Consider the following 19,488-nt stretch of genomic DNA (forward strand, 5'->3'; position numbering starts at 1 on the left):
ATACATCCCCTGTACTGCATCATCCAGAGATCTAACTCCCGCATAAAGCACCTGGGGAGTGTTTGAGTTTCTATAATTGCCCCAATGCGAAGCATTATGAATATATGTGGAAATAATCGCAGTCAGCGGTATCGTTGGAGAAGCTGCAGGACAAAACAAGCTGATCAGAGAATGCATGTAGGCGTGAGAATATGTGTTTTTACAAAGATGTCGAAAGCAATCTAATAGTCTGAGTCACACAGAGTGGAAACAGGCCCTTTGGCCCAACTTGCCCACACCGACAAACATGTCCCGTCTACACTAGTCCCACCTACCTGTGTTTGACCCATATCCCTCTAAACATGTCCTATCCATGTACATGTCCGTGTACCTGTCTAAATGTTTCTTAAATATTACAATAGCTCGTTCCACACACCCACCACTCTATGCATAAAAACATTAACTCTCGGGTTCCTATTAAATCTTTCCCCCTCACCTTAAACCTATGTCCACTGGTTCTCGATTTCCCTACAAAAGACTCTGCATTTACTCGATCTATTCCTCTCATGATTTTGTACAATCTTGTTCTAACTCCCTTCAACAAATAAGGATGTGGAATAAAAATGACCGAATCCCCAATTGAGAGCAGTCCTCACTCTAGACCCTCAGACTATCTTTAATCGGACTTTATTGGACTTTATCTTGCACTAAACGTTATTCCCTTCATCATGTATCTGTACACTGCGGATGTATCGATTATAATAATATTATATTTCCACTGACTGGTTAGCACTCAACAAAGGTACAAAGGGAATAGAAACATAGAAAATAGGTGCAGGAGCAGGCCATTCGGCCCTTCGAGCCTGAATTGAATATGACCATGGCTGATCATCCAACTCAGTATCCTGTACCTGCCTTCTCTCCATACTCCCTGATCCCTTTAGCCACAAGGGCCACATCTAACTCCCTCTTAACTATAGCCAATGAACTGGCCTCAACTACCTTCTGTGGCAGAGAATTCCACAGATTCACCACTCTCTTTGTGAAAAATGTTTTCCTCATCTCGGTCCTAAAAGATTTCCCCCTTATCCTTAAACTGTGACCCCTTGTTCTGGACTTCCCCAACACCGGGAACAATCTTCCTGCATCTAGCCTGTCCAACCCCTTAAGAGTTTCTATAAGAAATAAGAATAGATCAGGTAGACACACAGAATCTCTTGCCCAGAGCAGGGGAATTGAGAACCAGAGGGCATAGGTGAGGGGAGAAAGATTTAATAGGAACCTGAAGGGTAACTTTTTCAAGGGTGGTGGGTGTATGGAACGAGCTGCCGGAAGAGGTCGTTGCTGTAGGTACTTTCGCAACGTTTAAGAAAAATTTTGACGGGTACATGGATAGGACAGGTTTAGAGGGATATGGGCCAAACGCAGGTAGGTGGGACTAGTGTAGATGGGACATGTGTGTGCAAGTTGGGCCAAAGGGCCTGTTTCCATGCTGTATAACTCTCTGACTCTATAACAAAAGCTTTTCACTGTACCTCAGTACATGTGATAATAAACTATGTCTGAAGAATAGTCCTGGCCCAAAACGTCACCTATCCATGTTCTCCAGAGATGCTGCCTGACCCTCTGAGTTACTCCAACATTTTGTGTCCAGCTTTGGTATAAACTTTTGTCTGCAGTTCCTTGTCATTACATTCTTCCAATCAACCCCCTTTTGCCTTCCTCGCTTCCGACAACCCACGTCCTCGCACACATCACCTGTTACTTTTCTTTCAAGGCAACTTTCTGGATGGGCTTGTGGACAAAACATGATGACTTGTGCATGAGTGACCCGTGCAAAAATAATTTCACTCTGCAGTGCAGATGATTCAACAAAGAACCAATAAAACCAAGTAAAGCACCAACACAACTTTGTATTGAATCTTGTACCATATACACTCTACATACATTTCACACAAAGTTTTACATGAAGTTCACAAAGTTTATCAATAATGAGATATTTGATACTTAATTCATGATATTTGAAATGTACGCTATTATCAATGCATTTACAAAAATGTAATTACAATATATTTACTTCCTTGCATCACCTCAGGTTGCTAATTGTCTAGATTGCCTATGAGCTTGTAAATTGAAATCTATTCCATTTCCTTTGTTCTGGAATAACCACAAATGTTTGCACTGATCAGAATTAGCAGCAAATAATGTCTGCTGGTGTGATCAATATATCGCTATTTCCTCATGTTCGAATCATGATGCTGTCCCTTTAAGAATGTATCTGATGCCTGCATTCGAGGGTATTAGCTGTAAGCATTTGATGACACTGGGTCTGTACTCGCTGGAGTTTAGAAGGATGAGAAGGGGCCACATTTAAACTTACTGAATACTGAAAGGCCCGGATAGAGTGGCTGTGGAAAGGATGTTTCCACTAGTGGGAGAGTTTAAGAGCAGAGGGCATAGCCTCAGAATTAAAGGATGTACCTTTAGGAAGGAGATGAGGAGGAATTTATTTAGTCAGAGGGTGGTGAATCTGCGGAATTCATTGCCACAGACGGCTGTGGGGGACGTCAATGGGTATTTTTCACGGATTCTTGATTAGTACGAGTGTCAGGGGTTATGGGGAGAAGGCAGGGGATTGGGGTTGAGAGGGAGAGATAGATCAGCCATGATTGAATGGCAGAGTAGACAATTGCAAATGGAACAATAACGGAAGTCTACGCAACAGGTGGTGAAGTGTACACCATAAATAACTCAACGTGTGGAGATGACTGTAAATGTTCGTTGACAAACATCTAAGATACGTGTCAGATTCTTCTAAAGACGCTACTAACTGAGAGTCTTGACCTGAAATGCCACATGTCCATCTTCCCCAGAGGTCAGTTTTTAGAGATACAGTACAGTAACAGGCCCTTCGGCCCATCGAGTCGGCGTCGACCAGCGATCCCCGCACATTAACACTACCCTCCACACCAGGGATAATTTTACATTAATACCAAGCCAATTAACCTCCAATCCTGTACGTCTTTGGAGTGTGGGAAGGGTTGGGTCTCTGGCGCTGTAAGGTGGCAACTCTACCGCTGCACCACCGTGCCACACAAACTCACCGAGTTACTCCACCATTTTATCTCGGTCTTCAATCTATTTGGGGTCCAATTCAGTGTGAACACCATAGAAAAACAAAACGACTTTTGTTTCGTAAAGCAGCATCTGCAGTTGCTTGCGTCTAATCAATATAATGAATGTACAACCCTCAGCAGGGGAGAGAGGGTACAGCTGATATTCCACCCGATCGTAGACCAGAGGGCGTCACAAACAACGTTTGGACGAAGACAACCGATCAATTGCAGTTTCCACTTGTGCTGCCGAGAGGATTGTCCCTCACACGTGACTAACACACATGTGGTGTAACACGTTAATAGACCCACCAGCGGGCGTTTCTGGTGTGTAAACCGCGTCGTCTTGCAGCTGCTGAGAGCATCCAAACTCAAAGTCCACGTCGACTTCTGAAAAGCACAAAAGTCCCATTGATGGTGAATCAGTACTTGAGACGTTAATCACACCGATCGCCCACACACTAGTTCCGTCTGACGAAGGGTCTCGACCCGAAACGTCACCGATTACTTCTCTCCAGGGATGCTGCCTGTCCCGCTGAGTTACTTCAGCATTTTGTGTCTACCTTTGATTTAAGCCAGCATCTGCAGTTCTTTCCTACGCACACTAGTTTAGTTTCGTTTAGAGATACAGCGCGGAAAACAGGCCCTTCGGCCCACTGAGTCCACGCCGACCAGCGATCCCCGCACATTAACACTATCCTACACACGCTAGGGACAATTTTACATTTATCACAAGCCAATTAACCTGTACGTCTTTGGAGTGTGGGAGGAAACCGAAGATCTCGGAGAAATCCCACGCAGGTCACGGGGAGAACGTACAAACTCCGTACAGACAGCACCCGTAGTTGGGATCGAGCCCGGTCTCTGGCGCTGTAAGGCAGCAACTCTACCCGCTGTGCTACTGTGCCATCCAATAGTTCTATCCCACACACCGAGGACTATTTACAGAAGCCGATTAACCTGCAAACCTGTACGTCTTTGGAGTGTGGGAGTCAGGGCAGGGCACCTGGAGAAAACCCACGCGGTCACAGGGAGAACGTGCAAACTCCATACAGACAGCACCCATAGTCAGGATTGAACCCGGATCTCTGGCGCTGTGAGGCCTCACGTTGCAGTTTTTCGCAGGTTTACCTGGAGGTGACCCAAAGGCAACTTGACCGCTCCCTGTCTGTGGTGTCGGGTGTCTCCTTGTCACTGGCGGCCTGGCGAGGCTGGTGGGCTGTGTGCCAGTTTGAGGGGCATTCAGTCTGGGCCCAGCGACACAGGTACAGCAGCTGAGAAACATGACCTGCAAAGTCAGAAGAAACACAGTGCATTACTGGCTTGTGACAGGAAAATCTCCATAGGTCAAATCTGTAATGTTAAATAGCTTCCACCTACCCTTCCCTCCCTGTTCTCCCCTCCTCCCTGGTCCCCTTCCTCCCCACTAGTCGTCCAAACAGTTCCACCGTTGTATCCCTCGAGAGATGATACCTTCCCTGGCCAACAATGGCCCCACAAGACCACCTCCATGCCTGAAGTCATTTGTGGCGGCCATGAATGATTCTCGCCTCCAGCTCTTCCCCCCCCCCCCCCAATACTTTCAGTCTGAAGAAGGGTCCCGACCCGAAACGTCACCCATTCTTTTCCTCCAGAGATGCGTCTGACCCCATTCTTTTCCTCCATTTTCAATTTATATGGGGTCCAATTCAGTTTGAACATCTCAGTTGAGAACATTTCCATTTTGGTATTCAACTTAATGTTCAAGTTCAAGTATTGCCACATGCACCAATCAAGCTACAGTAGAATATGATGTGGAATGTTAAAACCAAACAAACCGTGTAAAGAACAGTGCCTCATATTCCATGTTCATAAGTTATCGGACCAGAATTAGGCCATTCGGCCCATCAAGTCTAGTTCTCCATTCAATCATGGCTAATCTAAATTCCTCTCTCAACTCCATTCTCCTGCCTTCTCCCTATAACCCCTGACATATTCCTCTTGGGTAGCCTACAACCCAACAGTATGAACATTGAAGATAGACAAAAAGAAGCTGGAGTAACTCAACGGGTCAGGCAGCATCTGTGGAGAAATGGAATAGGTGACATTTCTGGTTGAGATCCTTCTTCAGACAGATCACATGAACATTGAATTCTCCAATCCCCCCTCTCCCATTTCTCCCCCATTGATTCTATGCTCTACGTTACTTAGTAAAGGGATTATCTTTAACCTACTTGAGCTCGTTGACTTTCAGATAGTTGGTCCTGAAGTTCATGGTTTTGCTTCAGAAGTTGCAGACGTTCTCTCTCCAGCTCAGTAATTTTCTCCATCAAGTTGCACAATCGGAACAACATTCCCATTCTCATCTCTTCACTGGAAGCGCTGGGTCTGAACTGAAACAGCAGAATCATTCCATTTACAATAGACAACAGGTGCAGGAGTAGACCATTCGGCCCTTCGAGCCAGCATCGCCATTCAATGTGATCATGGATGATCATCCACAATCAGTACCCCGTTCCTGCCTTCTCACCGTATCTCCTTGACTCCGCTATCTTTAAGAGCCCTATCAAACTCTCTCTTGAAAGCATCCAGAGAATTGGGCCTTCACTGCCTTCTGAGTATTCCACAAGTTCACACCTCTCTGGGTGAAAACGTTTTTCCTCTTCTCCGTTCTAAATAGCCTAACCCTAATTCTTATACTGTGGCCCCTGGTTCTGGACTCCCCCAACATCGGGAACATGTTTCCTTCCTCCAGCATGTCCAATCCCTTAATAATCTGATAGGCTTCAATAAGATACCCTCTCATCCTTCTAAATTCCAGTGTATACGAGCCCAGCTGCACTATTCTATCAATAGACAATAGGAGCAGGAGTAGGGCAGAGCTGCCAGGTTTTGTCAGAGCATTTCAGTATTCTAATACACGAAAAGCAGTATTTTGCTGAGAAAATCAGTATTTTTTGTTTGCTGTGTCATTTTGCTGAAAAAAATGTTGTTTTTTATGTTTGGTCATACCCATGTAAGAGAACAAGAATGCATAACTTTGCCACCAATTGACATGTCTTCTACACACCTTACTTGACAGTGCATTCATTGCCATCTCTTTGTATACTTCTGTTTCAACGGCTGCTTCCTGCTTTTAGCACCAGATGTTGATGTAGAAGCCATTTTGTAAGACTCCCTCTCCCTCCCTCCCTCTCTCTCCTCATTCCTTTATTTCCCTTCCTCTCCCTCTCTCCCTCCCTCCCTCTCTCCTTCCCTCTCCCCTCTCCCTCTCTCCTTCCCTCTCTCTCATTCCCTCTCTCTCCTCCTTTCCTTCTCTCTCTTCCTCCCTCTTCTTCCTTTTTTTCTCCCTCCCTCTCGTATTTCCTCTCACTCCGCCTCTCCTTCACCCTCTCTCCTTCTCCCTTCACGAACAGTCTGTGACCCATAGCGCTGTGGCCATAGCACTAGGTGTAAAGGCAATAGCGCTCCAGCTGGTGGCGCTGTAATTAGAACCCATAGCGTTGTTTGTTTAAATTCCCACGCGTTAAACTGAGAGCGCTGTTTAAACATGTAGCGGGACAGGCAGATCAAAGCTTACAAAAATAATCATCCAGATCTTGACATTTAAAATTAATGGATTTAATCTGCTATAATTTTTAGAGTTACAGTATAACTTTTTATCTCCTTGCATTTTTTAAGCAGCAAGATGAAACAGGATTTTTTAACAACCCGTATTTTACAAAGCAAATCCGTACATTCATATTCTTATCGCATTTCCGTACAAAATACGGAAAATCCGTACTGCCTGGCAGCTCTGGTGAGCCATTCGGCCCTTCAGGCCAGCACCGTCATTCAATGGGATCATGGCTGATCATCCCTAATCGTTGCCTTTTTCCTTCGCTCCATAGATGCTGCTGCACCCGCTGAGTTTCTCCAGCTTTTTTGTGTACCTTCGATTTTCCAGCATCTGCAGTTCCTTCTTAAACACCCTTAATAATCTTATATGTTTCAATAAGATATCCTCTCATCCTTTAAACTCCAGAGATTTGACAGTCCCGCCATCCCGGGAATGACTGGCGGGCAACTGTACTAACCACCTTCAAGAACGAGTCTGAACGGTGGCATATCAGGTGCAGATGTTGGTTTATGCTAAAGATAGACACAAATTGCTGGGGTAACTCAACAGGTTTCTGTTTAGTTTAATGTCACGTGTACCGAGGTACAGTGAAAAGCTTTTGTTGCGTGCTAACCAGTCAGCGGAAAGACAATACATGATTACAATCAATCGATTTACAGTGTATAGATACATGATAAGGGAATAACGTTTAGTGCAAGGTAAAGCCAGCAAAGCCCCAATCAAGGATCATTCGGGCGACATCAAAGAGGTAGATAGTAGTTCAGCACTGCCCTCTGGTAGTGAGGTCATGCAGCATCCCTGGAGAAAATGGATAGGTGACCTTTCAGGTCGGAAATTAAGAAGGTACTTGGCATTGGAACATGGATAGGGGCTAGTGGAATCAAGGGGGTATGGGGAAAAGGCAGGCACGGGTTATTGATTGGGGCCGATCAGCCATGATCACAATGAATGGCGGTGCTGGCTCGAAGGGCCGAATGGCCTCCTCCTGCACCTATTTTCTATGTTTCTATGTTTCTATGATAGAACAGGTTTGCAGGGACATGGGCCAATGCTAGCAGGTGAGACTAGTGTAGCTGCGACATGTTGGCCAGTGTGGGCAAGTTGGGCCGAAGGGCCTGTTTTCATGCAGTATTGCTCAGTGACTCTAAGGGTCCAGAACCGAAATGTCATCTATCCATTTTCTCCAGGGATGCTGCCTGACACACTGAGTTACGCCAGTATTTTGACGACATATCAGTCTTTGTGTCAATCCTAGGTTTGGAGGGAATCTACAGATGCTGGTTTAAACCATAGACAGAAACAAAAAGCTGGAGTAACGCAGCGAGTCTGGCAGCTTCTCCGGAGAAAAGGAATAGGTGATGTTTCAGTTTAAGATTTGGAGGGAAATGTGCCAAACGCAGGCAGGTGGGACTAGTGTAGATGGGGCATGCTGGTCGGCATGGGCAAGTTGGGCCGAAGGGCCTGTTTCAATGCTCTATGACTATGATATCTCTGGATGGGTCCCAACCAGAAAAGTCGTCTGTTCATTCTCTCCGCAACTTCACCTATCCATGTTCTCTAAAGATGCAGCCTGACCCGCTGACTTACTCCAGCACTTAAGTGATTCTTGTACCAATATATTTGTGCCTATTTTGTAATGTAATGTAATGTGACATTGTAATGTATTGTAACGTAATTTAATGTAAGGTTATTACTGAACTGTATGCAAGATAGGATTTTCACTGTACCTTAGTACATGTGACAATTGGTGGATACACAGAGGCGCAGCGGTAGAGCTGTTGCCTTACAGTGCCAGAGACCCTTGTTCGATCCCGACTACTGGTGCTGTCTGTCCGTGACATGAGTGGGTATCCTCCGGTTTCCTCCCACACTCCAAAAACGTGCAGTTTTGTCGGTTAATTGGCTTCGGTAAAATTGCAAATTGCCTCTAGTGTGTGTCGGATAGTGCTAGTGTGCGGGGATCGCTAGTAAGTGCAGACTCGGTGGGCCGAAGGGCCTGCTTCCTCGCCGTATCTCTAACCTAAACTAAAGCAAAACTAAACTCTCCCATCTGGTTTTTAAAATGTTCACGAGTCAAATTGTCTTTTGTTAAAGCGAGCCTCCGTTTCTCAGTCACTTTGCATCTCCTTATCTTGCGATCTAAACATGATAATGTGTCCTTGGGAGTGTAAATCCCCTTCACAATAGTGCTGGTGAATCAATGCTAATCGCTCCTTAGTGAACATCTAATTGGGTATATCATATAACTGGGCCCTAGATAATGGTCACTGCTATTAATGGATCTGATGGGAGGAACAGTCATCAGGTTACAATGAGGCCACCGCACAGAAGCATGCAACCTGACCCACATGGTCAACCCTGTGTATGGAATCTACAAAGGTCTACACACACACCCCTTCACCGAATCTTTTCAGAGTATCCTTCTATTCTCTCTGTGCTCTCTAACTTCTCCTTGAATGCACCAACGATATTTGCCAAACCACTCCCTGGGCTAGAGTTGCACATTCTTGCCCATCATAGGTGAAGATTGGTGATACACACTGAGCTATAGGGAGAGATTGAGTAGCTGGGACTCTATTCCTTGGAGCGCAGGAGGATGAGGGGGTGCTCTTATAGAGATGGATGAAATCATGAGAGTAATAGATCAGGTAGACGCACAGACTCTTGCCCAGAATAAGTGAATCGAGGGCCAGAGGACACAGATTTAAGGTGCAGGGGAAAAGATTTAATAGGAAACTGAGGGGTGATTCACACAAAGGGTGGTGGGTGTGTGGAACGAGCTGCCAGAGGAGGTAGTTGAGGCAGAGACTATCCCAATATTTAATTAGGAAAGGAAAAATAGATTATGAAAGAAAACTGGCAGGGAACATAAAAACTGACTGCAAAAGTTTTTATAGATATGTGAAAAGAAAGAGATTAGTTAAAACAAATGTAGGTCCCTTGCAGTCAGAAACAGGTGAGTTGATCATGGGGACAAGGATATGGCGGACCAATTGAATAACTACTTTGGTTCCGTCTTCACTAAGGAAGACATAAATAATTTGCCGGAAATAGCAGGGGACCGCGGGTCAAAGGATTTGGAGGAATTGAGTGAAATCAGGTTAGCCGGGAAGTGGTGTTGGGTAAATTGAATGGATTAAAGGCCAATATATCCCCAGGGCCAGATAGGCTGCATCCCAGAGTACTTAAGGAAGTAGCTCCAGAAATAGTGGATGCATTAGTAATAATCTTTCAAAACTCTTTAGATTCTGGAGTAGTTCCTGAAGATTGGCGGGTAGCAAACGTAACCCCACTTTTTAAGAAGGGAGGGAGAGAGAAAATGGGGAATTATAGACCAGTTAGTCTAACAACGGTAGTGGGGAAACTGCTAGAGTCAGTTATTAAAGATGGGATAGCAGCACATTTGGAAAGTGGTGAAATCATTGGACAAAGTCAGCATGGATTTACGAAAGGTAATTCATGTCTGACGAATCTTATAGAATTTTTCGAGGATGTAACTAGTAGCGTGGATAGGGGAGAACCAGTGGATGTGGTGTATCTGGACTTCCAGAAGGCTTTCGACAAGGTCCCACATAAAAGATTAGTATACAAACTTAAAGTACACGGCATTGGGGGTTCAGTATTGATGTGGATAGAGAACTGGCTGGCAAACAGGAAGCAAAGAGTAGGAGTAAACGGGTCATTTTCACAATGGCTAGTGGGGTGCCGCAAGGCTCAGTGCTGGGACCCCAGCTATTTACAATATATATTAATGATCTGGATGAGGGAATTGAAGGCAATATCTCCAAGTTTGCGGATGACACTAAGCTGGGGGGCAGTGTTAGCTGTGAGGAGGATGCTAGGAGACTGCAAGGTGACTTGGATAGGCTGGGTGAGTGGGAAAATGTTTGACAGATGCAGTATAATGTGTATAAATGTGAGGTTATCCATTTTGGTGGCAAAAACAGGAAAGCAGACTATTATCTAAATGGTGGCCGACTAGGAAAAGGGGAGATGCAGCGAGACCTGTGTGTCATGGTACACCAGTCATTGAAAGTAGGCATGCAGGTGCAGCAGGCAGTGAAGAAAGTGAATGGTATGTTAGCTTTCATAGCAAAAGGATTTGAGTATAGGAGCAGGGAGGTTCTACTGCAGTTGTACAGGGTCTTGGTGAGACCACACCTGGAGTATTGCGTACAGTTTTGGTCTCAAAATCTGAGGAAGGACATTATTGCCATAGAGGGAGTGCAGAGAAGGTTCACCAGACTGATTCCTGGGATATCAGGACTGTCTTATGAAGAAAGGCTGGATAGACTTGGTTTATACTCTCTAGAATTGAGAGGGGATCTTATAGAAACTTACAAAATTCTTAAGGGGTTGGACAGGCTAGATGCAGGAAGATTGCTTCCGATGTTGGGGAAGTCCAGGACAAGGGGTCACAGCTTAAGGATAAGGGGGAAATCCTTTAAAATCGAGATGAGAAGAACTTTTTTCACACAGAGAGTGGTGAATCTCTGGAACTCTCTGCCACAGAGGGTAGTCGAGGCCAGTTCATTGGCTATATTTAAGAGGGAGTTAGATGTGGCCCTTGTGGCTAAAGGGATCAGAGGGTATGGAGAGAAAGCAGGTACAGGATACTGAGTTGGATGATCAGCCATGATCATATTGAATGGCGGTGCAGGTTCGAAGGGCCGAATGGCCTACTCCTGCACCTAATTTCTATGTTTCTATGTTAAGAAACAAACAGGTACATGGATAGTACACAAATATGCTGGAGAAACTCAAGCGGGTCCGGCAGCATCTATGGAGCGAAGGAGATAGGCAACGTTTCGGGCCGAACCCCTTCTTCAGACCGTGTCTTTTTTTTTGTAAACCAACACCTGCAGTTCCTTGTGTCTTTCTCCCTTGTGTTCCTGGTTCTCATTTCAGATTGATCTGAAGTACAGTATCTCCTACTCCTACTCTCATGCCCTCTAGAATACAATTAGTGCGGGTGTCAGGGATTATGGGGAGAAGGCCGGAGAATGGGGTTGAGAGGGAAAGATAGATCAGCCATGATTGAATGGCGGAGTAGACTTAATGAGCTGAATTGCCTAATTCTGCTCCTATCACTTATGAATTTATGAACAACATCCTAGATTCTCCTGTACATCGACAGATGATTCTGGCTTTGTGGTTATTAGATTCCCTGTGACTACCACATTCTGTTTCCTTCCTTGCTCCACACTTCCATGGCAGCCAATGTGGACATTCTCCTTGAAGTAACCCTTGTGACCCTCGGACTATCCATGATCGGACCTTGCTCGCTTTACCTTGCACTAAACGTTATTCCCCAATCATGTACCTATACACTGTAAGGGCCTGTCCCACTTAGGCGATTTTTTCGGAGACTGTCGATGACTGTCATGGTCATAGCTGGATACCGAAAAAGTGGAGACAGGACACCCCCCCCCCCCCCCCCCCCCCCGCGACATTGTCCATGACAAGCTACAACAACTTACCGCCTAGTCGACATCAAGCTACGGCAAGCTACCGACAACCAGCGACCTATTAGGACATCCACCTACGACCGCACCTACGATAACCTACAAGCACACAGGCGACAACCTACGACAACCAAAGTCAACCTGCGTTCACCCGCGACTCGCTACCACCCTGTCGGTGACAACTGAAGACAATTCAGTCGCTTGTTGACGTAGGTAGTCGCCAATGGAATTCACCGAAGTCAGCAACCGGCAACAAACAACGTCACCTGGCGACAACCTACGACAGCGCCTACTACAGGACAAGACAAGCTACATCAAGCCCACAGTCGCAGAAACGTTTTGAACATTTCAAAATCCAGCAGAGGCCTGAAAAACGTTACGACTCTTTGGGCGACTTGAGGAGACGACTCACGACCGTACAGGCGCCACCCCGCGATCTATCTTTCCCTAGTCGCCTGTGGTCGCCGAAAAAAACCGCCTAAGTGGGACAGGGGCTTAAATGGCTCGATTGTAATCATGTATCGTCTTTCCGCTGACTGGTTAGCACGCAACAAAAGCTGTTCACTGTACCTCGGTGCACGTGACAATAAACTAAACTGAAAAAGCCTTCACCCTGGACATTTCAGTGACCAGTGCCTATTGGCCTGGATCTTTGTCCATTAGTTTACCTGCGCCATTACCCGATTTAAACCTTCATTCCCCTGTCTCACGTTCCCACTTTACATTACACAGCTTTCATCTGTAGTATGACTGTACACTAACCTAAAAATTACTCCCTTTTGCTGAAGTGCCCAATATTTCTAATTTGCACTTGAAATTAACTATTGTCAGCTGTAGTGGCTCCAGGCAGATTCATTTCCTGTAGGTGTGACTTCCATTCTCCCGTACCATGGTCTTGACTCACGGATTGTGCTGATTTCTGTCGTTTTTAACTGCTATTCTGAGATAAAGTCAGAGTTTTGAAGCATTGTTGAGGCAACATTGTTGAACAGTCTTTACTTAACAATAAACTCAGTGGAATACTTGTCACTAATATTGACCAAGACTGGAAGACACACTTGAGAATCAGAGACAAGAAGTCAGCTTGCAGCTTCATAGGACTAAGGATTTTAAATTGTCCCTGATGTGTGGAAGATAGTGTTAGTGTACGGGGTGATCGCTGGTCGGCACAGACTTGGTGGGACGAAGTATCTCTAAACTAAACTACACTGTATCTCTAAACTTAACTAAACCGTAAAACCTTATGTGCAGGAAGGAACTGCAGATGCTGGTTAAATTCAAAGATGCTGGAGTAACTCAGCGGGGCAGGCAGCATCTCTGGAGAGAAGGAACGGGTGATGTTTCGAGTCGAGACCCTTCTTCATACTGAAACGTCACCTATTCCTTCTCTCCAGAGATGCTGCCTGTCCAGCTGAGTTACTCCAGCATTTTGTATAAAACATTATAATTGTGTTGACTAACCTTGGTCTCCAGCTTATTTTGTCTGAGTTGCATGTTGCGCCCAACTTTCTCCAAGATTGCAGGTTCCTCTGTCGTATTCCATTTGGTTTTCTTCCACCAGTGATTCGAAGTTATTTCACAGACATCTTTTTTTGTCTTGCTCTTGGAGACATCAGTGACCGTGGGGTCGGCCTTTGCGGGTACAGTCAGCTTTGCAAAGTTGCCCGATAGTTTTGGTGATGGAGGTGCACGAGGTAAAGGAGGTACATTGTTCATCACGAAGACCTCATCATCCATGGGGGACAACGCCATTTTACTTTCACTCGCTCCATCCGAGAGGGCGACACAGCTGAGAGATCGTTCGTACAGTCCCGATCTGCTGTCGCACGACAAGAAAGAGTAGAGGCTGGAACTGTTTGAGGTGTACCTGCTGTGTTCGGAGTTGTCCTCTTGTACGTCAGATGATGCCCTCTTCTGATACAGGCAAGTTGGGCTCGATAAGTCCAGCCCCGAATCTTCTGACCTGCTTCTCCAAAACGACGTGGGTTCTTGTTTAAATTGACTGAAATCACAATCTATATCATCTTGAGACACAGATTTCTTTCTCTCCTTTTTCTGTTTCTTGCCTGAAATGGAAATTGTTCACTAGAGGTTAGCACAAAGTGCTGGAGTAACTCAGCGGGTCAGGCAGCAGCTCTGGAGAAAAAATATGGAGTCGGGACCCTTCCTCAGACCCGAAACATCACCTATACTTTTTCTCCAGAGATGCTGCCTGACAGAAATATAGAAACATAGAAAAAAGGTGCAGGAGTAGGCCATTCGGCCCTTCGAGCCTGCACCGCCATTCAATATGATCATGGCTGATCATCCAACTCAGTATCCTGGACCTGCCTTCTCTCCATACCCCCTGATCCCTTTAGCCACAAGGGCCACATCTACCTCCCTCTTAAATATAGCCAATGAACTGGCCTCAACTACCTTCTGTGGCAGAGAATTCCAGAGATTCATCACTCTCTGTGTGAAAAATGATTTTCTCATCTCGGTCCTAAAAGATTTCCCCTTTATCCTTAAACTGTGACCCCTTGTTCTGGACCTCCCCAACATCAGGAACAACTTTCCTGCATCTAGCCTGTCCAACCCCGTAAGAATTTTGTAAGTTTCTATAAGATCCCCCCTCAATCTTCTGAATTCTAGCGAGTACAAGCCGAGTCTATCCAGCCTTTTTTCATATGAAAGTCCTGACATCCCAGGAATCAGTCTGGTGAACATTCTCTGTACTCCCTCTATGGCAAGTATGTCTTTCCTCAGATTAGGAGACCAAAACTGAACGCAATACTCCAGGTGTGGTCTCACCAAGACCCTGTACAACTGCAGTAGAACCTCCCTGCTCTTATACTCAAATCCTTTTGCTATGGCATTTCACGGTTCCAACCCAAACTGCCACCTATCCATCTTCTGCAGAGATGCTGCCTGGCCCGTTGAGTTACTCCAGCATTTTGTTTCTATCTGTGGAAGTAAGTCATCCTCACTCGCAAGTTCCCACCTGAGAAGAAGGCGGCTTTTATGTTAATCCAAAGATAACTGGAGCTCTTTTCCCTGGAGTGTTGGAGACTGAGGGGTAAACCTAGAGTGATACATTAAATCATGAGGGAAATAGATAAGGTGAATGGTCACAGAGAAGGGTCAGGACCTTTCTTCAGACGGATTGTAGGGGATGAGGATTTGAGAGCAGCCTTGATAGTGTAAACAAACAAGGTACATGACCCTCTGGGACAGCATCACTGATCTGAAATATGAGCTGTTTTTTGGTTCCCTAGATGCTGGCTCACAAGGTTGAAATTTATTTTGGAGAGATAGCAGCATGGAATCAGGCCCTTCAGCCCACCGAGTCCATTCTGACCATCAACCACCCATTTACACTAACAGAGTTATACCATCGAGACGTAAAACATGGAAATGCCCTTTTGCCCGACATCCTTGCCCACCAAGATGCCCCATCTAAGCTAGTCCTATTTGCCTACATTTGATCCATATTCCTCTAAACCTTTCCTATCTATGTACCTGCCCAAGTGTGTTTTTTTTTTAAAAGGACACTCGGACAGGTCCTAGACTAATCCAACTTTATTCTCCTCAGAGGATAGACACAAAAAGCTGGAGTAACTCAGCGGGACAGGCAGCATCTGTGGGGAGAAGGAATGGGTGACGTTGTGGGTTAAGACCCTTCTTCAGACTGAGAGTCAGGAGAGGGAGACATAGAGATATGTAAGGATAAGGTGTGAAAACAGGATCAAATGGGATGATGATAAAGGAAAATGTAGGAAAATGGTTTATTGTTAGCTGAGGGGAAGGTGACAAGGAAAAGCATATTGCCCTGAATGTCACACAGTGACGAGAATCTACACATGTGTTTGCCATGTGAGGGAATAAAAATCAGTTCATCACTGCCCACTGGATTGCAGTGCGTTCAATCGGACCTATGTTTGGATTCAACTTGTGAGGAAGGAACTGCAGTGGCTGGTTTACACTGAAGATAGACACAAAATGCCAGAGTAACTCAGCGTGACAGGCAACACCTCTGGAGAGAAGGAATGGGTGATGTTTTGGGTTGTGATCCTCTTCAGCCTGAGAGTCAGGAGAGTGGGAGACACAGAGATATGGAAGGGTAAGGTGTGAAAACAACAGATCAAAGCAGACAGTGATCAAGGAAATGTCGAATGGTTCACTGTTGGCTGAGGAGAAGGTGACAACGAGGCATACAATCAGAAAAATTAATCAGGAGGACAGTGAAACTAGTCAGAGAACTAGGGTGGGGAGGGACAGAGAGAGAGGGCAAGCAATGTTTACACAAAGTTAGAGAAATCAAAATTCATACTGTTAGGGTTTAAGCTGGGATATGTTATCCCATATCCTTTATGCATCCATGGAGACATAGAGTCAGAGTAATACGGCACAGAAACAGGCCCTTTGGCCCAAATTGCCAAAGCCAACCAGGATGCCCCATCTATATTGCCCACATTTGGCCCTTACCCCTCTAAAGGGCCTGTCCCACATGCCAATTTTGCAGGCGTCATATCAGTGTCGCCAAAAGATTTAGAACATTTCAAAATGTCCAGCGGTGACAAAAAAATGGCTGCAACACTTGAAAAAACACCGCGTGTAATACGCCATCACTCAGCGTCATACGCCATCACTCCGCGTCGTACGCCATCACTCCGCGTCACGCTGTATATTTTTCGGTTACATGATACGTCAGTCAGTATCTGCCTCAACCACCTCCACTGGCAGCTCTTTCCATGTCCCCACCACCCTCTGTATGAAAATGTTTTTCTCCACTCACCCTAAACCCATGTCCTCTGGTTCTTGATTCCCCAAATCCGAGTGTGTATTCACTCTATCAAGTTCCCTCAAGATCTTCTACACAATATAGGATTCACCTCCCTTCACATATTAGGGACAGTTATTAGAGGCTTATTAACCTACGAACCCGCACGTCTTTGTGCTTTGGGAGGGAACAGGAGCACCCAGAAAAAAAACCCATGCAGTCACAAGGAGAGCATGCAAACACCATACCGACAGCACCCATGGTCAGGATCGAAGACGGGTCTCTGGCGCTGTGGGGGGGAAATGCTACCGCTGCGCCACTGTGATGCCAAAAATGTATCATTCTCCTTCATCCCCATCAAGTTTGTACAATGAGAACTATGTTCAGCCTTCTGCATCTGCCCCATTGCTCTACCTATTACACTAGTGTTTGATGGTTGGATGTACGTGCAGTATATCTGATCTGTTTGGATAGCAAAGCTTTTCATTGTACCTCGGCACACATGACAATAATAAATTGAAACCTAAACCTAACCCATTCTTTTTCTCCACAGATGCTGCCTGGCTCGTTGTGTTACTCCAGCATTTTGTGTCTATCTAAGGTGATTCAGTCAGTGGCTGATAAAAGATCAACCCAAAATGTTAAGTAAGTATTCCCTCCAGAGAGTGGTGAGTCTGTGTAATTCTCTTCCTCAGAGGGCGGTGGAGGCAGGTTCTCTGGATGCTTTCAAGAGAGAGCTAGATAGAGCTCTTAAAAATAGCAGAGTCAGGGGATATGGGGAGAAGGCAGGAACGGGGTACTGATTGGGGATGATCAGCCATGATCACATTGAATGGTGGTGCTGGCTCGAAGGGTCAAATGGCCTACTCCTGCACCTATTGTCTATTGTCTATTGAAAGTTCCTGGCCAAAGGTTCTGATTTTGTCTCCAATTTACAATATACGGCTTTAAATTCAAGGTGAATGATTGAACAGCAGCCAAACATACTTCTATACATTCAACTAAAAATCAGTAGTGTCACAGTAATAGAGTGATACACTGTGGAAACACACCCTTTCACCCAACTCGCCCACACCAGCTAACATGTCCCAGCACCACTAGTCCCACCTGCCCGTGTCTGGTCCATATCCCTCCAAACATGTCCTATCCATGTGTAACTGTTTCTTAAATGTTGCAACAGTCCCTGCCTCCACTACCTCCTCTCTGGCAGCTTGTTCCATACATTCACCACCCTTTGTGTGAAAGAATTACCCCTCAGATTCCTATTAACTCTTTTCCCCTTCACCTTAAACCTATGTCCTCTGGTCCTCGATTTACCGACTCTGTGCGTCTCCCCGATCTATTCCCCTCACGATTTTATACACTTCAATAAGATCACCCCTCATCCTCCTGTTCTCCAGCCTGCTCAACCTCTCCATATAGCTCAGACCCTCTAGTCTTGGCAGCATCCTCGTAAATCTTCTCTGTACCCTTTCCAGCTTGACAATATATTTTCTATAACACGGTGCCCTGAACTGAACGCAATACAACGCAGTGCAATACAGTACAACATTACCTATTCTCCATTTGAACTGTGAAAAGATTTGCATCTTTTTCCCGGATGACATATCAGAAGAGTGTTTCTTTCAAATCACACCAATCGTCAATCCGTTTCTCCTCTCGACGAACTTCGCTACTAGTTCAGAGGTGGTGGCGGGGAAAAAAAATTCTAAATTCTTGTCACTTTGTAGATTACGTTTTTCTTTCTTCTCCAGAAATATAAATTTTCAATTTGAAGACACGTTTCATGCAGAGGAACATCAAGTAGGCGCATTTAACTGAACTGAAGTAAAGAGCAGGAACTGGTTTGAAACTGAATATGCAGCCTATTTATAGCATTGAGGACTAGATTATGAAATGAGCAAAAGGGATTACAGAAGAATGCACAAGGTGCCTGCATTCTCAAAGTGGCTTGGTGACATATTTCCACACATGCTTATTATACCTTACTGTACAAAGTGAAGCTTTCCTCAACACAAGCCTTCGGGGCAGATGATGTTTGACATATAACCATATAACCATATAACAATTACAGCACTGAAACAGGCCATCTCGGCCCTTCAAGTCCGTGCCGAACACTTATTCCAGATCTGCTGTTTTATTTTAGTTCAATCCCATATCTCAAATGCATTTCGTTGTCTCTTTTATTTTATTGAATCTGAATCTGAATCCCATATCTGAGCATTTTGATGGTTCAAGGGTTCTTCATTGTCACGTTTGTCAAAGGTGGCACAGTGGTGCAATGGCACAGCGGTAGAGTAGCTGCCTTACAGGGTTCGATCCTGGCTACGGTACTGTCTGTGTGGAGTTTGTACGTTCTCCATGTGACCTGCGTGGGTTTGCCCCGGGTGCTCCGGTTTCCTCCCACTCTCCAAAGACGTACAGGTTTATCGGTTAATTGGCTTTGATAAAATTGTAAATAATTGTCCCCAGTGTGTAGGGTAGTGCAAGTGTAAGGGGATCATTCGGTGGGCCAGGGCCTGTTTCCGCGCTATATCTCTCAAGTAGTCTAAAGTCTAAAGTATGCACTGC

The 19,488-nt window shown here is 45.3% G+C and overlaps 1 protein-coding gene across 1 annotated transcript; it reads right to left on the minus strand.

Moving 5' to 3' along the window:
• Nucleotides 1-1,458: 1,458 nt before the first annotated feature.
• Nucleotides 1,459-19,093, minus strand: LOC129701828 (uncharacterized). Its single transcript, XM_055643298.1, has 5 exons — nucleotides 18,473-19,093; nucleotides 13,617-14,221; nucleotides 5,306-5,464; nucleotides 4,224-4,380; nucleotides 1,459-3,482 (listed from the first exon to the last, which is right to left on the minus strand). Exons 1-5 carry the CDS (start codon nucleotides 18,522-18,524, stop codon nucleotides 3,358-3,360), a joined length of 1,098 nt encoding a protein of 365 aa, XP_055499273.1. The 5' UTR covers nucleotides 18,525-19,093; the 3' UTR covers nucleotides 1,459-3,357.
• Nucleotides 19,094-19,488: the final 395 nt, after the last annotated feature.

This window comes from Leucoraja erinacea, chromosome 11 (genome assembly GCF_028641065.1).
Source record: "Leucoraja erinacea ecotype New England chromosome 11, Leri_hhj_1, whole genome shotgun sequence".
NCBI lineage: Eukaryota > Metazoa > Chordata > Chondrichthyes > Rajiformes > Rajidae > Leucoraja > Leucoraja erinaceus.

Excerpts from the sequence above, each read along its gene's own strand:
- LOC129701828 (XM_055643298.1), bottom strand. The coding sequence starts at position 18,524 with ATGTCATCCGGGAAAAAGATGCAAATCTTTTCACAGTTCAAATGGAGA. Across the intron at positions 5,465-13,616 it reads AAAATAAGCTGGAGACCAAG|TTCAGACCCAGCGCTTCCAG; the intron begins GTTAGTCAACAC and ends CTGCTGTTTCAG. Across the intron at positions 4,381-5,305 it reads CTGAAAGTCAACGAGCTCAA|GTCATGTTTCTCAGCTGCTG; the intron begins GTAGGTTAAAGA and ends CTGACTTTGCAG.